The sequence below is a fragment of the Cydia pomonella genome, chromosome 2, assembly GCF_033807575.1.
Source record: "Cydia pomonella isolate Wapato2018A chromosome 2, ilCydPomo1, whole genome shotgun sequence".
NCBI lineage: Eukaryota > Metazoa > Arthropoda > Insecta > Lepidoptera > Tortricidae > Cydia > Cydia pomonella.
The window spans coordinates 19,771,781-19,795,010 of record NC_084704.1 but is presented as its reverse complement, the minus strand read 5'-3'; the positions used below and the strand labels follow the sequence as shown (position 1 = coordinate 19,795,010).

Sequence of the window (23,230 nt, the reverse complement as noted above, 5' to 3'; positions counted from 1 at the left end):
AAAATAGGTCACTAAGCCACCTGTGACTAAGAAAAATAAGATGCAAAAATAATGCATTTATATATTCTGATATTGATAAATAAGTTGTTTTTATAGTTCGGGTGCAATATTATTTTTATACAATTCCCAAAAAGACAGTAGTTGTGTTGACCATCTTAAAACCCTTGTACAAAAATAGACAATAGTACATCTCGATGCTAGTGCAGAAAGTATGTCATTACTTTACGAGTACCGAGATATCTTGCAAGACTCGGGACGAGTGAAGAATGACATTTCCGCACGTGTACCGAACGACGTTTTTTAATACAACTGCGAAAATAGTACATTACAACACAAGTGCGAAAAATAGGAAATTCGAAACGAGTGCCGATAAATTAAAACACGACCGAAGGGTGTGTTTTAAATCGATACGAGTTGTGAATTACCTATTCGCACATGTATCGTACAACGTTTTACAGTACATATGGCCCTTAAAATGTTCGACATAGTAACGTAATATAATGCTAATTTTCGCACTAGTGCGGTAAAATAGCGCCATATGTACTGTAATAGTCCATTGCGATACAAGTGCGAAAAATGAGAAATTCGAAACGAGTGGCGATAACGTAAAACACGACCGAAGGGAGTGTTTTAAATCGGCACCAGTTGCGAATTACCTATTCGCACATGTATTGTACAACGTTTTACAGTATATATGGCCCTTTAAATGTTCGATACAGTAACGTAATATGCTAATTTTCGCACTAGTGCGGTAAAGTAGCACCATATGTACTGTAAAATAAGAAAAACAACAAGTACTTTTTTTATGCATGTTCTATAAGACAAAAACAATTGTAAATATAAAATATTAAGTATACTATTATTACCTAAGTATCGTTATTTACGATTATTTGTGTATCATATCATATATTTAAATTGTATGAAAACGATATCGAATGTTGCCTTTGGAAACTTAAAACATTCTTGCGGTAAGAAAAAACGCCTCTGCTTTGACAGGCGTTTCGGCAGCTATTCCGTTCCATTCAGACAACTTATTAAGAACGGTTTTTCAATATTAAATATTAAAAAATTAACGTATTATAATGATGAAGAAGTAAGTAATAAAATATGAAATATGCTTATATTTATTATTTTTACATTAACAGTAGGTTTTTATGCTGATGACGACTTTTACAGGAAACTAACATTAACACTCATCAATAAGTAGTCATGAATTGGAACAAGTGGAAAAGTATAAAGCGGCCAAGTGCGAGTCGGACTCGCCCATGAAGGGTTCCGTACCATTTATGACGTATTAAAAAACTACTTACTAGATCTCGTTCAAACCAATTTTCGGTGGGAGTTTGCATGGTAATGTATATCATATATTTTTTTTAGATTTTTCATTTTGTTATTTTAGAAGTTACAGGGGGGGGGGGGGGGTGTGGGGAATAAACCTATCACTATTTAGCAGAGATCTATAGCACAGTTAAACTAAGAAAGTGTATACTAGAAATTTATTCAGTGTTTACATGAGAACTGTTATTGACCGACTGACATACATAAAAGTAAACAAACAATTCATAGAACCGTTGCTACACAAATACAAATTTGACAGGGTTCCGTCTACTGCCAGTACGGTGGCCCCTTATAATAGGCGTAACCAGATTCTACAAATATCACATTAACATAATATTTCAATACGCCCCCTTAATGTGCATATTCAAAATAAACGGTAACACAAATAAAACATATAAAAACAAATCAAAGTGATATCAAAGATCAACTATAAAAAAATAAACAATTAACAAGCAATGCCCAAACCGCGCATGCACATATAGTGCTTTTCTCTAGGCAGAGCCTTCGTTAATATGTCGGCGAGCATTGAGTCGGTCGGTAAGTACTTTAACTATTGTGTATTGACTCTTATTGTCCTTTAATACACTTCGTACAAAGTGGTACCTTATGTCAATGTGTTTACTCCGAGAATGAAACATTGGATCGTTCGCAAGGCAAATCGCCCCCTGATTATCTACATGTAAAGATAATGGTGCAAACTTACTTAACCCAACTTCAGTAAGTAAGCTGTTCAAGTAGATAGCTTCCTTCATTGATGAGGCTAGACTTACATACTCTGATTGACAGCTTGAGGTGCTGACACATTTCTGCTTCTGCGACTTCCACGACACACATCCACCTCCTAACATGAAAACATAACCGGAATAAGAACGCCTATCTATCAAACATCCTCCCCAATCAGCATCCGAGTAACCATGCAAAGATTTACCTGTCTTTTTGTAAACAAGTCCATATTGTTTTGTATGCTTTAGGTATCGCAGCACACGCTTTGCAGCATTCCAACATTCTTCATTAGGGCAATCCAAGAATTGACTCAATACAGCCACGGTATTCGTAATATCAGGTCTTGTTCCCGTAGAGAGATACATCAGTGAACCTATAATCTCACGATATGGATACTGTTCACTGTCACTGCACTTATTTACAGATTTTTCAATCTTTTGCTTAACTTCCATAGGCGTAGATATTGGTTTACTTTTATCCATATTAAATTTGATTAATAAATCATCAATGTATTTTTCTTGTGACAATTTCATGCTTTTGTCACATCTGTCAAACTCTATGCCTAACATATATTTCACAATGCCATAATCTTTCAATTCAAACTTAGTGGCCAGTTCCTTTTTGAAATCTTCGATGCATTCACCTCTTTGCGAAGCGACGAGAATGTCATCCACGTAAACTAATACAAAGAGTTTAGTTTGCGAATCTATATTTTTAAAATAAAGACAAGGCTCATTTAAAGATGCTTGTAATCCCATGGACTTCAGCTGCTCGTCCAGTCTGATGTTCCATTGTCGACCAGCTTGTTTAAGCCCGTACAGCGATCTTTTGAGCCTGCACACACTGCCTCCAGACCTCAGGTCACATAACATCTTGCTAGCTCTTTCATGTATAAGTGAACCTGGCTGCTCCAATCGTGTTAGATCTTGTAAACATTCATCTAGGAGATCTGGCACCTTCATATATATCTCCTCTTCTAATAATCCATTTAAATATGCCGTATTAATGTCCAACAGATGAATTTTAAGATCCAGCTCCACTGCAAGTGCAACTAATAGTCTTATCGAGTCAAGCCTAGCGACTGGCGCAAAAGTTTTCTGATAATCGATGCCGTAACGTTGGCTAAAACCTTTTGCCACTAGTCTGGCTTTCTTCTTCTCAGTTCTATCGATATTCAACTTCTTTGTTAATATATATCGGCAACCAACAACATTTCGACCCATAGGTTTCTTGACAACATCGAAAGTATCGTTTTTGATTAAACTTTGAACTTCTGAAATTATTGCGTCTTTCCATCCTTTTCGTTCGTTACCGGATAAGGCCTCCTTTAGAGTTATTTCGGCGACTCCAACGAAATCCATACAGTCTTCATACTCTCCAGTCGACTCAACGCCTTCTTCCGTGGAAACCTGTGGCTCTACATCAACCATGTTGTATATCTTCCGTGGACGCCCAACATGACCTCGCTCCAGTCGTGGTCGCCCTGGACCTCTCTTTACTATCCTCCCCCCATCAACATGAACATCGTCTTGATGATGATCGTGTTGAGATGGTTCCATGACAATATATGGATCGTCTGTCATTTGGCGGGTTTCAACGGGAACATCATCTCCTCCTTCAGGTTCTGGATCACGACTACTCGATGACTCGATGCACTCATCCTCGTGATTGGAGATATGTATTACCGGATTTTCACTAGTTTGAGTCGGATGGAACTCTACATCTACCGATACAGGTTGATTTTGAACATTTATCGATTCTCCCAAGTCGATTTCAAAGGGGTCAATCTTCAGGTTCATGTTTTCTTTACCTTCACTTTTTGCTTCGTGAAATTTCACATCTCTTGACATGATAACTTGTCGTTGTTTTGGCATCCATACTCTGTAACCCTTGCGATCTCTAGGATAGCCTACAAAGATTCCTTCCAGGCTTCTTGGTGCGAACTTATCTTTCCCGGTTGACTTGTCCAAGACGTGTACCTTAGATCCAAACTTGTGTAAGTAGTCTAACTTGACAGGTCGTTCAAACCATTTCTCAAAAGGTATCTCACCTTCAAGACTTCTGGTCGGACAACGATTTCTTACATGGCAAGCTGTTGCTACAGCATCTGCCCAGAAACCCGGAGAAAGTCCTGACGAAATCAGCATACATCTCGCCATTTCTAACAAGGTCCTGTTTTTTCTTTCCGCGACCGAGTTCTGCTGGGGTACTCCAGGAATTGTCAATCTTCTTGCTATTCCTTCTTTCTTCAGGAACTCGTCGAAATCCCGATTACAGTATTCGCCTCCGTTATGTGTATAGAGATAAGTTATTTTACGTCTGAATAGATTCTCTACGTGATTTTTATATACCTTGAATGTAGTGAAGACTTCACTTTTCTTACTAAGAAAATATACTTCACACCATCTCGTATGATCGTCGATAAAGGTTACGAAATATTTCGCTCCATTTATTGACATATGCCGCATGGGTCCTACGAGGTCAGAATGTATGATTCTCAACTTTTCATCGCATGGCCCACTCGATCTAGAAAAAGGCAATCTACTCATTTTTCCTTTCGCACAAATATCACAATCGTACAACTCGGCTACATCTGTCATCTTTAAGTTCATGCCAGATTTGTTTAAGACTCGGACAAGATCTTTCGCATTTAAGTGACCTAAATACTCATGCCACGACCATACGTCAACCTTTCGCTCAGAAATCGCTGACACTCCATCACAATGTTCCTCGACGTAATATAGATTACCTTTACGATTCGCGACAAGTTTAGTGTTACCATAGCTATCTTGAACACTAGCTATGTTTTTCTTGAACGTAACGCTATACCCTTGATCAGTAATTTTAGCTACTGAAATTAGGTTACATCGCAAATCAGGAACAAATAGAGTATTTGGCAGTTGCACTTCAGTTTTAGAACCATTATTACATGAAGAAAATCTTACTGTCCCCTTACCTTGTACGTTTGTGCTCGAATTTGTCGCTAAATTTAGCTTACCGGGCAACGGTAGTAATGTAGTACCAAATTTATCTGTATCGTTGCACAAATGTGACGTACACCCACTGTCGACGATCCAATTTCCATTCTCGTTGCAAACAGCATTAACATCTGAAACACAATTGAATGTTACAAAATTGGAATCAACATCTGGTAATTCATTTAAGTTCGACACATACTTTGCACTATCATTACGTTGTACTTTCATCTTCTGTGTACACTCAGAGGCTTTATGTCCATGCTGGTGACATTTGAAACATTTATACTTAAATTTCGCATTAGCCTGCTCAGGGGCATCATATGCGTGTTGACGATGCTCTATTTGTTTCTTAGGCTTAGAAGATCTCTTTCCTTTTACAAGAAGTGCCTTATCTACACTTTCTTTATCATTTCTGGAATGGTCCTCTTCTAATATCTTAATTTTCAATGCGTCTGGTTTTGGCAATGCATCTCGAGATTCTATGGCACATCTAAAATTGTCAAAACTGGACGGCAAACTATACAGAAGCATTATAGAGATCAAATCATCATGCATTTCAATATCCATGTCCGCTAATTGGCTTACTACATCGAAAAATCGCATGACATGTTCTCGTAAGTCACCTTCATCCAATTTACGCAGTAACAACTCTTTTAACCTTTTTCGCAGGTCCCTTGGAAGCATGAATGTTCTGTAACTTTAACCATACGTCACGCGATGTCTTACAACCTCTCAAATGTCGTAATTCGCTCGGGGTTATGGATAAAATTAGGTCAGACTTAGCTTTAGAATCGCCAATTTCCCATTTTGCTGCTTCGGCTACCTCAGCTGGTTTCTTGATACTCCCATTAACGTATCCCCAGGCGTCGTTTTTTATTAACACTGCTTCAACTTGGATCTTCCATGTTTCATAATTACTCTCGTTGAGTTGATCAATTTTTACAGTACTACTCATTTCCGCTGAAAATTTCTTTCTTTTACCGTTAACACTATTCTTGAATCGTGCGTAGGCTACATAACCACTGTGGGGAATAAACCTATCACTATTTAGCAGAGATCTATAGCACAGTTAAACTAAGAAAGTGTATACTAGAAATTTATTCAGTGTTTACATGAGAACTGTTATTGACCGACTGACATACATAAAAGTAAACAAACAATTCATAGAACCGTTGCTACACAAATACAAATTTGACAGGGTTCCGTCTACTGCCAGTACGGTGGCCCCTTATAATAGGCGTAACCAGATTCTACAAATATCACATTAACATAATATTTCAATAGGGGGCACATTTTTTCACTTTTGAAGTGTCTCTCGCGCAAACTATTCAGTTTAGAAAAAATGATATTAGGAACCTAAATATCACTTTTGAAGACCTATCCATAGATACCCCACACGTATGGGTTTAATGAAAAAAATTTTTTTTTTTAATTTATCACGTATTAAAAAAAAAAAAAACTACTTACTAGATCTCGTTCAAACCAATTTTCGGTGGAAGTTTGCATGGTAATGTATATCATATATTTTTTTTAGATTTTTCATTCTGTTATTTTAGAAGTTACAGGGGGGAGGGGGACATTTTTTCACTTTGGAAGTGTCTCTCGCGCAAACTATTCAGTTTAGGAAAAAATGATATTAGAAACCTAAATATCATTTTTGAAGACCTATCCATAGCTACCCCACACGTATGGGTTTGATTTAAAAAAAATATTTTATTTTATTTTATGATGTATTAAAAAAAAACTACTTACTAGATCTCGTTCAAACCAATTTTCGGTGGAAGTTTGCATGGCAATGTATATCATATATTTTTTTTAGATTTTTCATTCTGTTATTTTAGAAGTTACGGGGGGGGGGAGGCACACATTTTACCACTTTGGAAGTGTCTCTCGCGCAAACTATTCAGTTTAGAAAAAAATGATATTAGAAACCTCAATATCAATTTTAAAGACCTATCCATAGATACCCCACACGTATGGGTTTGATGAAAAAAGATTTTTTGAGTTTCAGTTCTAAGTATGGGGAACCCCCAAAATTTATTGTTTTTTTTTTCTATTTTTGTGTAAAAATCTTAATGCGGTTCATAGAATACATCTACTTACCAAGTTTGAACAGTATAGCTCTTATAGTTTCGGAAAAAAGTGGCTGTGACATAATCGGACAGACAGACGGACATGACGAATCTATAAGGGTTCCGTTTTTTGCCATTTGGCTACGGAACCCTAAAAAGCACTAGTTCGCGAAATCCAACTTTCCGCACGCTAAACAGCTAAGTACGTAAAGTAGCACTTTTTGAGCAATTGTATTAAAAAGTTATTTTTCTTGTCGTATAGTAGTAGAAATCATTGAAAGTAATCAAGTGTAGTTTTTTTTTCTTTAATGCGACTGCTATTTTTTTCAACGTAATAGCAATGTACCTTCTTTTTTCGTTATTTTAGCAATCAAACCACTATTGATTTGTTGGAGATTGACACTTCTGTGGGCGAAGGGGAAACTACCCACGATTCGTAAGAAAATAAATCTACATTAATTCTTGTATCAGAGTATATAAAGTTCATTTTAAATTGTAAGGACACGCCGGTATAAATGTGGTACGCCAGTATCCACTTGTAGTTCTCCGCGGTTGTTGATCGAGTCTGATAGTGCTCTTGATAAGAGCTGTTATCAAGTGATATGTATGCGTTTATCAGTGATAGTGTGATGGCAAACAAGTATGGCGTGTGGCACCGTAGTTTTTCTAGAACAATGAGGTACCCGTTAGATGGTATTTTATTGAGCACTTTGAGGTTAGATTTTGTTTTTCATTACCTTGTTTATGTTAATGAAGATCTTCAATAATATTGTACAATTAGTTTTGCAGTAAATTATTGGTTGGTTTCATAGTCGTTTTTAAATAAATTTATGTGTATGTAAAATAATATGTGCACCAAATATTTACCAGTTACATATGTACTAATATTTGTGAAGCGATAGGGATTTTATAATTATTATTATCAATGTGACAAGGTATGAAGTGGCATAGAAATCAAATTCCTTGACTGTATAGTCGCCATTAGATATTTCGGAGCAGCCAATGTGTCCAAATATTTCTGAGCAAGACTTAATTTCAATAAATTCTGCACACTGCAAATGCCGTTTATATCATAACTATTGCAATGGCAAAACAATCTGTGCACGTTTTTTTCAAAAATTTCTTTGCACACGTCCAGTCGAAAATATCTGATCGCACAATATGTCAAACGTATCTAAGCAATAAGGGCTTTCACAAATATCTGCTCATTAGACGACATTATACTCTTTGTGTTTACTATTCGTCATATTGGTTAGCTAATAGTGTGGTACAGTGTTGCAGTGTACAGAATTTATTGAAATTTAGTCTTACTCAGAAATATTTGGACCCCTTGGCTGCTTCGAAATATCTGATGGCGACTGTACCATATTACAGAATTCAAGACCGAAACAAAAGACGATTCCTGAGTTCCTTGTCTATTTTTATATTCAAATAAAGTAAATAATTTGTAACTTTCGTTATAATGACACAGATGTGCAATAAACATGTTATGTAACATATAAGGTTCCGTTAACGTAGTTGGTTTACAATGACAGATACATCTGTTTCACATCATATATAAGCACCACCATTAAGTACGATGTTGTTTGCACAGATTCTTTATCATGGATGAATCTAGGTTATCTTGTTCAGAAATGCGTCCCTATTATACATTTACGATTTTCACATAACATGAACTGAAACATATTTCTTGTATTTATTAGGCAACCGCGGTTTTATTAGGCAATAAGGCAATTAGGGCATATTAAGGTAATTAAGGCAAAATGCATGTTAAGTAATTATAATTAAATAATCATCATAAGTATATTATTCAGTCTTATGCATTGAAAGTTTTCAGGTACAGAGTGCAAATTCCAAACCGGAGGTCCGGTCGCGGGTTCGAACCCAAGCTTGCACCAATGAGTTATTTAGAATAAAATAGAATAGATTTTATTTGTATTGATGTACATCGTCATATTACCTAAAACCAATTATTTACACATAACAATGACCAAAACAATAAAATACGTTTCTATGCAAGCCCAATATTGCAGAGTTCTATGGTTCACTTTTATCGAACTCAAATTTGATCGTTGTCATAGTGATAGTCATACATACAACCTCCGCAATTCGTGCATTTGCTCTTAACCAATTGAGCTACGGAAGCCTATCAGAACCGCAAATCTGGCAAGTCTTTCCATTCCGTCCCTTATGTATACACGCCTTTGGGGTGGCGTAAAGCGACATCTACCGAAAAATGATTACATTTCAATACAAATCAATACAACTTGAGACTCCGGTGTCGTTATAAGATGTAACCATTTTGAGAATATCGTGTTGGCATACAATGTCAAATAATTCCGTAATGTCTGTTCCGTAACGACCGGTCTGGCCTAGTGGGTAGTAACTCTGCCTAGTGGCGTAGCTAGGGGGGGGGGGGGGAGGTCCGCCCCGGGTGGCACCCATTTAGTGGTGACACCTGACCGTGAATATCAGTAGTGCCGTGTATATAAATAAGTACAAATAATTTAACGATAAATCTAAATAAAACGAAAATAATGCATATGCATGTTTATCAAAGAAAAGTAATGAGACCCATTGATTGCAATTATGAAGGAACGGTTATAGAATCGGTAAGCAATATAATTTTTTTAGGTGTCCAGATTGGCAAACATTGAAATAGGACAACTCATACTAAGACAGGTAATAAAATAAGGTTTTGGCAAAAATACTAATACTCATCGAGACAGTTCTAAAAACTCCAAACGCAATTAGGTTGCGTTGTTTTATCACAGAGTTCCTATGGCCACCTCCTGTTTCCATCATCAGATCAGCTCGATGGTACCATAATATTGCATTGTCACCTATTTACATATGTATACAAATATTCAGATTTTTTAAAATATCAGTTTCTTTGAAGGGAAAAAGTTGGGAAAAAGATCATTCGTCTATCTTTGTCTTTCGTCTGTCAGAAAACCGTGACGTTATCTATGAAAAGGGACCTTATTGTCGATGGCTTTTCCACCGTCATAAACGATGCTCCTATACAAATACAACGCTGCGCGACGCAGTGCGGCGTAAGCGCCATCGACAATAAGGTCCCTTTTCATAGATAACGTCACAATCGATGTTATTCATGTAAAGTTTAATTAACTCGAACAATTTTCCTCTCGTCCATTACCTCTAACGTGCCTCAGATTCAGATTCAGATTCAGATTATTTTATTTGCGATAAGTACATGTACATGCAAATACAGTTATACGGGTATATACAATTATTTACAATATATTACATCAATCTTGTGGTATATGAATGTCAAATATTATTATAATAAAAAGTGAACCTTACAATGTATCCATAGAACAGTTTAATCAAGTGCGTTGGCAAAATATTCGTCAATAGTGTAGAATGGTCTATTTATAAAATAATCTCTTACTTTTATGTCAAAGGTTTTTAGATTACTGCATTGTTTTATGTCGGTACTTAATTTATTAAAAATTTTGATTGCGATATTGTTAAGGCTGTTATTGAAGTGGATAAAGTTAGATTTAGTCTGAACAAATTTCGATTTATTTCGGAGATTAAAATTATGAGTTTCTTCAGCTTTCCTATAGTTATTTTGATTGACATAGATATACACACATATTCGATATAAATACAATGCAGTAACGGTAAAGATTTTGTGATTTATAAACATATTACGATGAGTAACTGGTATGTTTTTAGATCCTGTAATAATTCGTAGCGCCTTTTTTTGCAAAAGTAGTATAGAGTTTATGTTCGTTCCGTTACCCCATACTTCTATACAATATCTGATAATACTCTCGAAGTAGGAAAAGTACACAGTTTTTAGTATAGTTACGTCAGCTATTTTAGAAAGACTTTTTAAAGAGTAGCATGCACTAGCCAACCTTTTGCATACGGATTCTATCTGGTTGGTCCATCTCAGATAAGGATCGAGTTCCACCCCTAGGAATTTAATACATTCGGCCTTCTGTATTGGTACATCACAGTCGAAGTCGATACTTTGAGGGCTACGTCGAAATATAGTGTAATAACTTTTCTCGTGATTGATTTTAAGGCCATTGTTACTAAACCAATTTTCTATTTGTTCCCAGCATTTTATGATCATTGCATTAAACTCATGGGTGGTGGTCGCATTCAAAATTATACTGGTATCATCAGCGTATAGATAAGGTGTTCCATAGGTTAGCGATTGAGGTAAATCGTTTATGAAAATTAGAAATAATAATGGGCCAAGAACAGAGCCCTGAGGGACCCCGTATTTTACTACAGCTTCTTCAGAACGAGCTATGCTTTCAGAATCTCCATACGATATTTCCACATATTGAATGCGATTAGTTAAATATGACTCAAAGAGACTCAGTGCAGAGCCACGAACTCCGTAATATTCTAGTTTGTCGAGAAGTATCCTATGATCGACACAGTCGAACGCTTTTGTCAGATCACAGAATACTCCGCCACATTTATAACCATTATTAAGATTAGACATTACTTCCGTTACTAAGTTGATAACAGCATTTGAAGTATTTTTTCCCTTTCTAAAACCGTATTGCTGCGTAGTTAACATGTTGTGTTTTGCCAGGTGTCTTTCTAATCTCTCGGCTAAGCATTTCTCTAGTATTTTGGAGATGACTGATAACAGAGATATTGGTCTATAATTATTAAGTTCCGAGCGACTTCCTTTTTTATGTATGGTTATTACTTTAGCTTTTTTTAATAGGTCAGGAAAAATACCTTTTTCTATACAACTATTAAATATTACGGATAATGGCAAACAAAGTAGATGAATATTATCTTTTAAGAATCTAGTAGTTAAATTATCTGGTCCAGTAGAGTTACTGTTTTTAAGATTTTTAGCTGTTCGCATGATTTCTGACTCTGTTATCGGACTCAAGAATATTGAGCTACTATTAGTTAATTTTAATTTGTGCATAGCTTTTATGTATTTATTATTTTTTGACTTGCACGTTGACATCCCTACGTTTAAAAAGTAATTGTTAAATGCATTGGCTATTACTTTTTTATCGCTGGTGAGGTCGTTATCTAGTTTTAGAATTATTTTAGGTTGAGCCTTTATACCTTTGCCTGTGGTTTCCTTAACTAGATTCCATACAGTTTTAGCCTTATTTTTTGCGTTGCTGATCGTACGATACATGTTCATTTTCTTAGCCTGGGTAAGGACGGTTTTGAATGTATTTTTATATTGTTTATAATACTTCAGGAAGGATTCATCGGCGCTGTGGCGCGATATAGTTAGCAGTTTACGTTTTGTTAAACTAGATTTCCTTATGCCCTTGGTTATCCACTTATTTGATTTCTTTCGCGATTGTACCTTTTTTAGTGGAAAATGCTTATCGATTAATGGGAGTAGTATGTCATAAAATTGGTTTATTTTATTGTTGCAGTCTTTATTAGCAAAAGCTGTATGCCAGTCGATAAGTTCGAGATCATGTTGAAATTTACTTGTGGCCTTTTTGGAATAAATGCGTTTTTGTGTAAATTTACATGGTTGAGCCTTTCGATTGAGTGATGCAGGCAACTCCAGAATTTGAGCATCATGATCAGAAAAACTACATGGTATAACATAAGCTGTCGCGTAATCACTAAAGTCTGTCATTATATTGTCTATAACAGTTGATGTATTTGTTGTTACTCGGGTATAATCAGATATTGTAGGTTTAATATTGTGTTCTAAAAGGGTTTGTAGAAACATTTTAGTGTTATTATCGGTTTTAGATGCAAGATTGACATTAAAATCTCCAGCTATAATTATGTTAGGAAACTTAAGATTGCTTAACATGTTATTTAACTGGTTAAGAAAGATATTAAAATTAGAATTTGGGGATCGATAGATTACAACACAATAAAAGCCTGTGCCATTCTCTAGCTCCAATGAGATTGCACATACTTCAAATACTTTTTCTATGTAGTATTCAGAAACGTCAATCACTTTATAATTATTCGAATAGTCATTTTTTATAAATACTATTGTCCCTCATTCACCTGTAACCTCAGAAACTGTAACTTTAGCGGTGTTTTTTTTTTTCGTGTAATAAAATATTTTCGAATATTCGTAAACCGAGTCGCCGGATATTCGAATATCATCATAACAGGTCGAATATTAAAATTGCAAGCCCTACATCGAACGCACGCAGAGTCAACACCCGCGAGAGTGTAAGGACTATTGAGAGTTCATGGAATTTAAAATGGAAGCGATGTAGTAAATTCTGAGCTATGGAACATTAAACATAAATATTACTATTAATTTTATTATATATTTTACAATTATGATTCAACATTGGGGTGACACCCAGAATTTCCGCGCCGGGTGCCACCCATGCTAGCTACGCCACTGACCCTACCTATGCAGCCGATGGTCCCGGGTTGAAATCCTGGTAAGTGAATTTATTTGTGTGATGAACACAAATATTTGTTCCTGTGTCATGGGTGTTTTCTCTGTATATAAGTATATATTTATCTATAAACGTATGTATATCGTCGCCTAGTACCCATACTACAAGCAGTGCCAGATCGTCTACATTCCTATTTTGATCACAGTGCCAGCTTGCCAACATTATTTTATCATCCATTATCCTGACTGCCTTCTATATAAAACAAACAAGGCACTTTACATTTTGCATTACTTTCTCTAACTGAAAGTTTTGTTGGCCTGTCATTTTTGTTAAAATGTGAACAGTGTTGTTAAAATAGTGTATACAACCTGCTACTGTATGAGCAAGGTTTCCCCGCTGCACCTATATAATTAGCTTTAATTTTAGCCTAGAGAAATTTAATTGTATATTTGCGTTATTGTAATTTAATGGGTTGATACCTGAATAAATAACATTTTTATTTTATTATTATTTATTATTTTGACCTCCACCAATGTCAGCACTGTGGACCATATAGGAATGTGAAGAAGATAGGAAAGTGATGACATAGAAATGTTGACGAATCAAAACTGTGGACCATATGACAATAATGACAAGTTAAGAAGGTGACGAAATAGGATTGTGGACGAAGCGGTGCTAAGCCAGTAGCTGTTACGCACTAATTATAATTTGACTCAATCTAACAATTGAAAACTCTATTGATGAGATTTTATTGTCATTTCAAGTCTTTAGTTAGTACCTTAGTTTCAATTATATGAACTCGTACTAAACACTAATCGATATTATTAACAGGCCCTAAGTTACACGCTCGCAAGGGTCTTATTAGATAAATTATAAATTATTGAGTATCTAAAAAAATGACTTAATTAGAATACAGGTGTCTTTGTGAAATTAACTTAATTTAAGCTCGGGAATGGTTCCTCAAAATTATCGGTGAAAAATATACGGTGTACATGTTGCGATTGGTGAGAATTATTTTTTTATAACTAAGTACATAAATGTAAGTCATGTTTCTTTAATGTAATGTACCATATGTGCCTCAGTAAATTCAGTTGCACAAAGACACACTTGAAACTTAATGCTCTAAAGAAACTTTCATGTAAGTAAAGTAGGTAATATTACTCGTATTTAGGTACACTCAGAAGATATTACACGCGTTGCGAATATTCCTTTATATTTGTCAGAAAGTATAACATACGGTCTACTTAGGATTTTCCCGAACTTATTAACTACAATATCTGCCACAAATGAAACCCGATACGCCGCCTAGGGAAAACGAAACTATTTCTTCTATTACAAAAATCTGTGGGGAAATTCGGAATTGTCAACAGACTTGATATTCAATTTATACTTATTATTTATTACTTGTCTAATATTAAGCCTGTAATATTTGTTTGTAAAAATTGGATCTGCGGATGAGTTTCAACAAGTACCTACCTACTTCTTCCATTAGTAACCGTTGTTATTTATATAGCTTTATTGTATATTTGACTCACTAAAATGACAGCTCATGTGATCTGCCTACCATCTAGCCGACTCATGACCTACCCTACCCAAACTTATGTCTCGAATAGGCCTCCGAGAATAAAATTTTAGCGGAAAATATTTTGTAAGCGTGTTGTTAAAAAACAAGATTGTTTGTGTCTAAATAATACACTTAGACTAGGTTAGTCGCTTTTCCCGTATAGACGCCGTGTGAACGATGTTGTAGATTGCCATACAAATTTGACTGTCACTACGGTATTTGATAAAATCCCGTTTACGTTATACGGAAAAAATTAAATTAACGCCGTGTGAACCTATCCTTATTCAAATTATAAAGCTGGCATAGAAGCTTTAATATTACGAATTTGTTACGAAATTAGTTGTAAACTATATGTACCTACACACGGCGGACACGGATATTACGGAAATCGTTGAAGTATACAAATGTGCGCTTTACATGTATGTTTTACGCTTCTAGATTCTTAGGGCTTGTGCACAAATCCCGCGAGGTTCGACAGGGCGAGAGGAGGTCACGAAAAAATCACGACAGATCACGTTTTGGTATAAGGAGACCTCACGTGTATTTTTTCTACCGTGAACGTAACTAAGAAAAATATCTACCATATTTTTCTACAGTGAACGAAGCTAAGAAAAATACTTATCAAAAACATACTCACTCAGTAGATCTTTTTCTCGGTTTCGTTAAAGATAAATCTTCACTTCGCACTTCAAAATAGCGAGTCTATTTTACGAGAATATCATCATGTTCATAACGAAAATATAAAAGTAAAAAAGTAAACAAGCTTTACTATATACAATACTATTTTCAAAAAAATACACGTGAGGTTTTGTGGGGGAGGAGGGGTAGCCAAGAACCTCACCAAATATAACCAAGAGGGAGGGGGGTGATAAAGTAGCCGAAAAAGCCTCGCGTGATCTGTGCACAAACCCTTATGACAGTCAGTTGAAAATATTTTGCCGTAACCATGGCAACTGTGTACAGGTAATAAGTTGTTATTCAATTGAAATTTACTAGCACCCATACTTACCATAATACACCGGCATTTTGAACTTCACTTTCCGTCATTCTATTGCTAATCGAACTAAAATTCTGTCAATCTGTAGTCTGTAGTCATGCTACCGTCGCGGGGTGAGGTAATTTCATTCGGGGCGGGTTGGAGCATGTCCGTTACTATCCTGAGCGTATACTTATCCTGTGCTTGAAACATTAATCTGGTTAGGTTAGGTTAACCCACCGTTTTGTATTTATATTCATCTAGTATTCACAAGTATTTTTCTTTTGTTCCAGTGGGATGAGTATGATCAACAACAACAACAGCACAAGCATCAACAATAACAACAATGAGGACGAGAAGGCGGATATGCCCGACCCCGACTACATTAAGGTACGATGTCATTTTTAGTAGGGGGGATTATAATAGTCAATCATAAATATCTAAAAAATCGGCCAAGTGCGGGTCGGACTCGCACACGAAGGGTTCCGTACCATTGTTAATAAAAACGGCAAAAAAATTGTTTATTGTATGGGAGTCCCCTATAAATATTTATTTTATTCTGTTTTTAGTATTTGTTGTTATAGCGGAACAAAAATACATAATCTGTAGAAATTTCAACTATCACGGCATTTTGGCTAACTATCACGGTTCATGAGATACAGCCTGGTGACAGACGGACGGACGGACGGACGGACGGACACCGAAGTCTCAGTAATAGGGTCCCGTTTGACCCTTTGGGTACGGAATCCTAAAAACGTTAAATTATAAAATTTACACTTGCCTCGGTAGAGATATTTAGAAGGTATCGCTATGGCAAAACCAATCCCGGACCGTGTTTCCTTCATTTTACGGGTGTGTGCAAAAATATATAAAATAAAGGTGTTTGGTCAAGTTTTCTTACTATTTTCATCACGTGTAAAACCTGTTTGAGGAAATACATGCAAATAATTTTTTCGTCGGCTCTATAATATTTTCGTGTAAATTATTTGCATGTGTCATCAAGTGATGATATATTTTAGTTCGTCAATTTAACCGTTATATTGTTGCGACGGAAAACTTTTTATTTGTAAACTAGCGACTCGCTTGGCTTCGCGCGAGCTACACAAAATTTTAACAATTGATGACTTTAGGAAGCTATCCCCAAGAATCACTCTATTGTTGGGCGAAAACGGCATGAAAATCCGTTTAGTAGTTTGTGAGTTTATCGCGAACATACAGACATATCGGGGGACTTTGATTTTGAGTGTAATGAAGCATGTGCAGGCCGTGGGGTAGAAGCAATCGGGATGATGTTAGATACACGTTTCAGTATATTTTTCGAATTATAGTAATGAAAATTCGTGAAAATTACCTCAATAAATACTAGAAGCTTATACTTATCCATCGATTTACAGTACACATGTACCTATTTTGCTTTCGTTGAATTCAAAATGAAATGTAGATTTTTTAACTCATATAAATTTAATCCTGTTTCACTCACATACAAGGGATGAAAGCGGATTTGTTACATTGTAGAAATTGTTTATTGATATTATAAGTACCTAATTATTTGTTTTGTATTTCTCAAGTATGTGCCAAATGATAGTCCGTCTATTAATTACTAATTTTGATATTAAAACGTTTTTGAATACATCGATTCAAAATAAAATTTCCGTAACTATAGGTAATTATTTATTTACCTTATCTTTCCCTATCAATATAAATTATTATCATGGTTTGTATTACTAACGTTTTAATATACCTAATTTTAATGTTAAAATGTGTACAATTAGAAAAAAACTACACAACCATTTTTTTCCTAATCAAGAAATAAATTTATTCCTTCCATATGCCAATAGGCTCTTATGAAGCATTTCAACTTATCAACAACAAAGTTTATTTACGAAGGTGGTCCAAATAGTACCGACTATATGACTTGCATAGTTTTATTAAATTGAACGCGACTGACGTGTAAATGGGACATCGTGTGTGAATTGACTGAATGCGTGATGAAGTTGGCCAGCACAGTTTTTAGCGCGTCCCCCGATCCAGTATTCATAGCATATTTAATTATCCAGGTATATAATGGGCTAGACGAAACTGCTATTATTACCTATTTAATATCTTTAATAACATAAAAATCGTACAATCTCGTTTAATATGGTTACATAATAATATGTAAAATATAATGGTTGGAGTGCAAATCACCTAACTCTAAATACGCATTTGACGTATAAACTGGGTGGTCCCATCCATAGATTACGCTCGTTTATAGTCGTTAGATTTTTAGCTGGCCCCCAACGGCTTATCCTTTGCCTATTGTTAACTAAACCGGCGCGTGCCACTACATGCAAAAAAGGGGCCGGTCACTTTAACCGGTTATTTAATTACAACTCCTATGGTAATTGAAATAAGATTCAAAATGAACAAATGGAAAAATAATTTGCGATTTCTTGTGTGGTCCCTATACGGTTACTGAGTGCCGGCGAGTCGAACGCTACCGATCCAGTCTAAAATGTGTCTTCGATATGCGTAACAAAGGCGCGTTATCGGAGAGCACACCTACACTGGTTTTTTGAGCGTTGGACTAGCCCGCGCTCAGGTGCCAATTAGAATTATTCGACCCTTTTTTGCAGGTAGTAGCACGCGCGGTTTTAGTTAACAATAGACAAAAGATTAGCTGCTTCGGCCCAGCTTCAAATCGAACAACTATACCGCTATTTAGCCTCTAAGCCAAGACCATCAAAGCGCGATGCCCAGAAATCATAAAAATTAAACCATTATTAAGTCATTTTTAAGTAAGTTTTGACTATGATCAGGTACTCCGCCTCTGTTTTAGTAATAATATTCATAAAGCTGTCAATCCCACATCGAATGTTCTAGATGTTCGTCGGGCAGGTGCCGCGCAGCATGGACGAGAACGACCTGCGCATGATGTTCGAGGAATTCGGACGCGTGCACCAGATCAACGTACTGCGCGACAAGATCACCGGTGCGAGCAAAGGTAAACCATTTACAATTATGGCACCTTATTCCTAAATAGGTCTTAGACCGGGCTGTCATTTTTTTTAATAGTTTGGTCTACAGACCTTATAGGTCTTGAAAAACAGCTGCCCAAAGGTGCTTGATTTTTTTCAATGCCAACACCAGATTACTAAACATAGTTCAGACCTGGTAACCAGAACCGCCTTTTAACATTTTACAATTTAATTTATCATAATTTTCACAAACCAACCGACTCTTATTTAATGCAAAGCCGAACGTACCAATTAAATGAGTTATTAATTATTTATGTCGGAGTAGAAGAATATTCACGTTGTCTTTTGTTTCCGTTGACAAAGGTCCGTACGTTTCGTGTTGACATTTTTGTTTTGCTCCGTTGAATGTCTTCGGTTAGAGAGTTCCTTTTGTTAGTTCTCATGCAAATATGGACCCTTTTGTCGGGAGAAACGCTATAGGGATCCGTTTAGATGTTTATTTTAATATTGTTAGTCGTTTTGTGTTGCTTGCGCTATTAATGTTGTTTACAAAGCTGTGAATACCAAACTACGTACATTGTTGTTGGTATCGCGTTGCGATGCAAACGAGCTTGCTTAGCTTAACTATTAAAGTATAAATATGATTCAAATGTAGACATTGTATTACATCATTTGCTAGTTAAGTTCATGTCCTGAAGCTAAAGGTGCTTCTAATATAAACATTTGTTCAAATTAGTAGGTTTATTTCTTTTTTTATATAATAGTTCATTATTATCAAAATAAAATTCTTTGTTGAGGAAATAATGGCTGTGCAAGTTTGACATCAATTACATTAGAAAGGCGTGTATCGGCCGGAATTGAGTATAAATCCCCATTACCCGAGCACGCCATGCCGTGAGCTACCAGCGGCGACGTAACCATTTCGGAAATTAACCGCCTTGTATGTAGTTTACCGGGATATTACTTAATTTTTAGTGTTTCTATATAAAAAATAGAAATAGTTATTTCAATCAAAGATGTTTCGGTTCACGACACGAGTTCTTCCGAAATATTCCTACTTAAAACTATTCTAACGAGTACACGTAGATATTTAACATTGCACAAATTTGTGACATAAATTAAAGTACATTTAGGTGTTGAAGTCCCTTAGAAGCTATGTAAAAACCTGTGTTACAGAAAAAAAACAAAACATTAAAATATGGGTTAATTACATGTAATCAACGTAAAGTAAATATGTTAATTTAGGTAATAACAGAAATAAGATTTACCAACGAACAATGTATTTGTAGCAGGGACCGCAGGCGCAGGGACGGAAACCCGCTCATTTTAACTTGTTCTCAAGTGCGGCTGCAGATTGCAGCCCAGCTCTACCATGCCTTTAGGAAATATAACTAAAACTGTTATCTCCACAATGGCTTTTAATCTTAAAAATATATTTTAAATTATATTTTTAAGATTACATTAAGCTCCTCAAGAGAAAACTTGTTTATTAATGCATCACTGACATTATCTTCATTAAGGACTAAGTTTCAAAATATAAGTACATGTATTGTAAACATACACAATCTGACTCATGTTATATTCCCATCATGTCATCCCATTAGAAAAGCTCACTCCTTAAAATGCGAGAGAGCCTCAAGTTAAGTAACCTCAAGACGATCCAAAAACAAATTCCTGAGTTTATTATGCAACAGCTATCTAACATAAATGCTACTAAATATTGGGATTACGGGTAAAGTTTATTATATACGTGTGTATGAGCAAATAAATGAGTACCTCTATCGTGCATTTAGGCACAACAGTCTTTCTTGAGCGCTTACTTTTATAGTCTTTCAAGAGTAACCAAAGAAAAGGCAGCCATTTTGAAATAGATAACATACGGATTCTATACACAACTTACAAACACATATTATTCATAGAATCTCGTACTTTTGGTAAGTACCATTTGGTAATGTAAAACTGCTGATGAGAACCATAAAATGATGTCATTGTAGCCTGTTTTATGAAGTTGGTTCTTTAGTTAAATTGTATTTATAAGTCCTAATTTTTAAACTATAGAATTCTCGTCCCGTATAAAAATCAAGCTAAAATGGTGCAAGTAAGCTCGTAAAATTGTTAACATTTTCTTGACCGCAACGGTTGACCTGCCCCAGACACAAAAGGCGTCCTGGGTTATTCGGGCGACTAATCCTACTGATACTCGAAAATAAATTTATAATGTCGGTATCTTTTGCATTGGGGCAAGACAACGAGCTTTATTTTGGACCTCCATATAGGACTAAACTAATATGCTCTGTTCTTTCTGATTTATTTTATTTATTTAAACTTTATTGTACAGTAAAAAATATACAGTGACAAGAGGCGGACTTAATGCCACGCGGCATTCTCTACCAGTCAACCTTTAGGCCAAACAGAGAACTAACTGATTGACTACAAAAACTGAGTTTTGGCTATAAAAACCCGCATCTTCAATATATATTTTCTTACTAGTACATAAACCCTAGAAGTTTTCAATAGTGGCTTATTGTGTTGAACCTTGTTTCAAAAATTAATTGTGAATAAATAAACTAAAAAAAAAAAGCTTGAGTACATATTGTATGTAGGTATTGAATGATACAGGGAATGCGACTCTAATAAGCAGGCTAATAAAAAAAACTTTAATATATTTTCAACAAGAAGTATATGCGACACATAGATTCCGGGATTCTCCAATTTTAGAACCCTGAGCATATAGATGATACCTCGAGATTCTAGAATATCTCACTTGCTCACGCTCAGGGCTCAAACTCAAAACAAAAACGAACTTTGCTCTTGTTGAAAAAATTACTATTGTTTACCTCAAACACGGTCTTACGTCAAGCTACCTTATTTTTTCTCTTCTCCAGTGTCATATTAAGCTACAGTACCAAAAATGATAAAGCTGTGTCTCGGAAGGACAATAATTAAAATATGTTATAGATCGTATGTACCTACACATACGGTCAAAGTTTCAGCCTCAACAGTATATCTAAGGGTTTAAAAATTCTTTTCCTTATAATAGTAGCGACAAATTAGAAGCCTAATTTCTGTTTGACCCGTACACGTGTGTTTGTTTACTTTGAAAAACGCTGTTGTAACGTAGGCGATGTGTTCGTTTGGTGTGTGTCATGTTATGTACGTGTGCGCTTCTGTTGCAGGGTGCTGTTTTGTGACGTTTTTCACACGCAAAGCGGCGCTGAAAGCGCAAGACGCTTTGCACAATATCAAAACGCTGAGCGGGGTAAGTGCGTTTTATGTTGTTTTCTACCAACTGTGTGTGGAACTGGTATAAATAATATACTTAAAAGCTATAAGTAGATTTTGTTTGTATTGTCAGCCAGTCCGTGTCAGTTTTATTAAATGTTACACAATCGCACATACTTAAAAATAATGCCCTATATTGTTTCTGCTATGTTCCACAGGTACAGGACTACAGGTTGTTTTCAAAGGTCTTGTCATTTTTCACAAGCTAAACATATAGATTATAAATACTAAAATTGTATCACTGGAAATATCTGTTCTACTAAACAATACCATAAGCAGCCGATATGCATGTAACAGCGTCCGTTTTGTAATTACGTGGTTAAATTCGGTAAAAGTCATTTGAATATGTCGTACATATTTAGCTCATAAACCCCTTTATACTACAATCACTGTAAAATTTGTCTTAACATACGGCCCGATACGAAGGATGGTTATGAAACGTTTAAGATCTTGGAAAGATCTTTAAAAGATCGATAACTAAACGCGCGACATGTCAAAATTTACGTTTATTTCAATTCCGCTGTGATCCCAATACGATCTATCTATGATATTTTTAACGTCAAAGTGACATTGGTTGCCCGAATCGAGCTGCTTCTTCTGTATCTACTCGTAATTCTTCGAATCGGTCCGTTAGTGTGGCCCTTAATAACAATGTTTTAAAATTGAAAAATTATAATTCATATTATATAAATCTGGGCCTAACAAGCGTCTCTAGTAATTTTTGTATACGGCCTCAATGTATGGTAGATGTCAAATTACAAATTTATGTAAGGACTATGGACCTATATTTTTGTGATAAAACGGGATGGTTCATAGGCTGGTTAATTGTTTAACCTTTCCGCCGCCATTGACTTGATATAAAGTTAGAACAAGCCGTGCCGCACACGTCACGACTTGATATTTTATATGGGTACTCTACAATCTACATGCAATTTTGGCGTTGATGACACTTTATTACTTCATCGACATAGCGGCAAAATACAA

General features: G+C 35.7%; 1 protein-coding gene across 15 annotated transcripts in view; it reads left to right on the top strand.

Moving 5' to 3' along the window:
• LOC133534604 (CUGBP Elav-like family member 1) overlaps positions 1-23,230 on the top strand; it is a 506,026-nt gene that overhangs the window by 304,790 nt on the left and 178,006 nt on the right. For 12 of the 15 annotated variants that reach the window (XM_061873792.1, XM_061873798.1, XM_061873796.1 and 9 more), the window contains 3 exons: positions 16,301-16,397; positions 18,870-18,990; positions 22,141-22,223. In XM_061873792.1, coding sequence (XP_061729776.1) covers positions 16,301-16,397; positions 18,870-18,990; positions 22,141-22,223 — 301 coding nt within the window. Of the gene's footprint in view, positions 1-6,882; positions 7,827-16,300; positions 16,398-18,869; positions 18,991-22,140; positions 22,224-23,230 lie in introns of those variants that run through there. The other 3 variants (XM_061873802.1, XM_061873791.1, XM_061873797.1) reach the window with 3 other exon arrangements.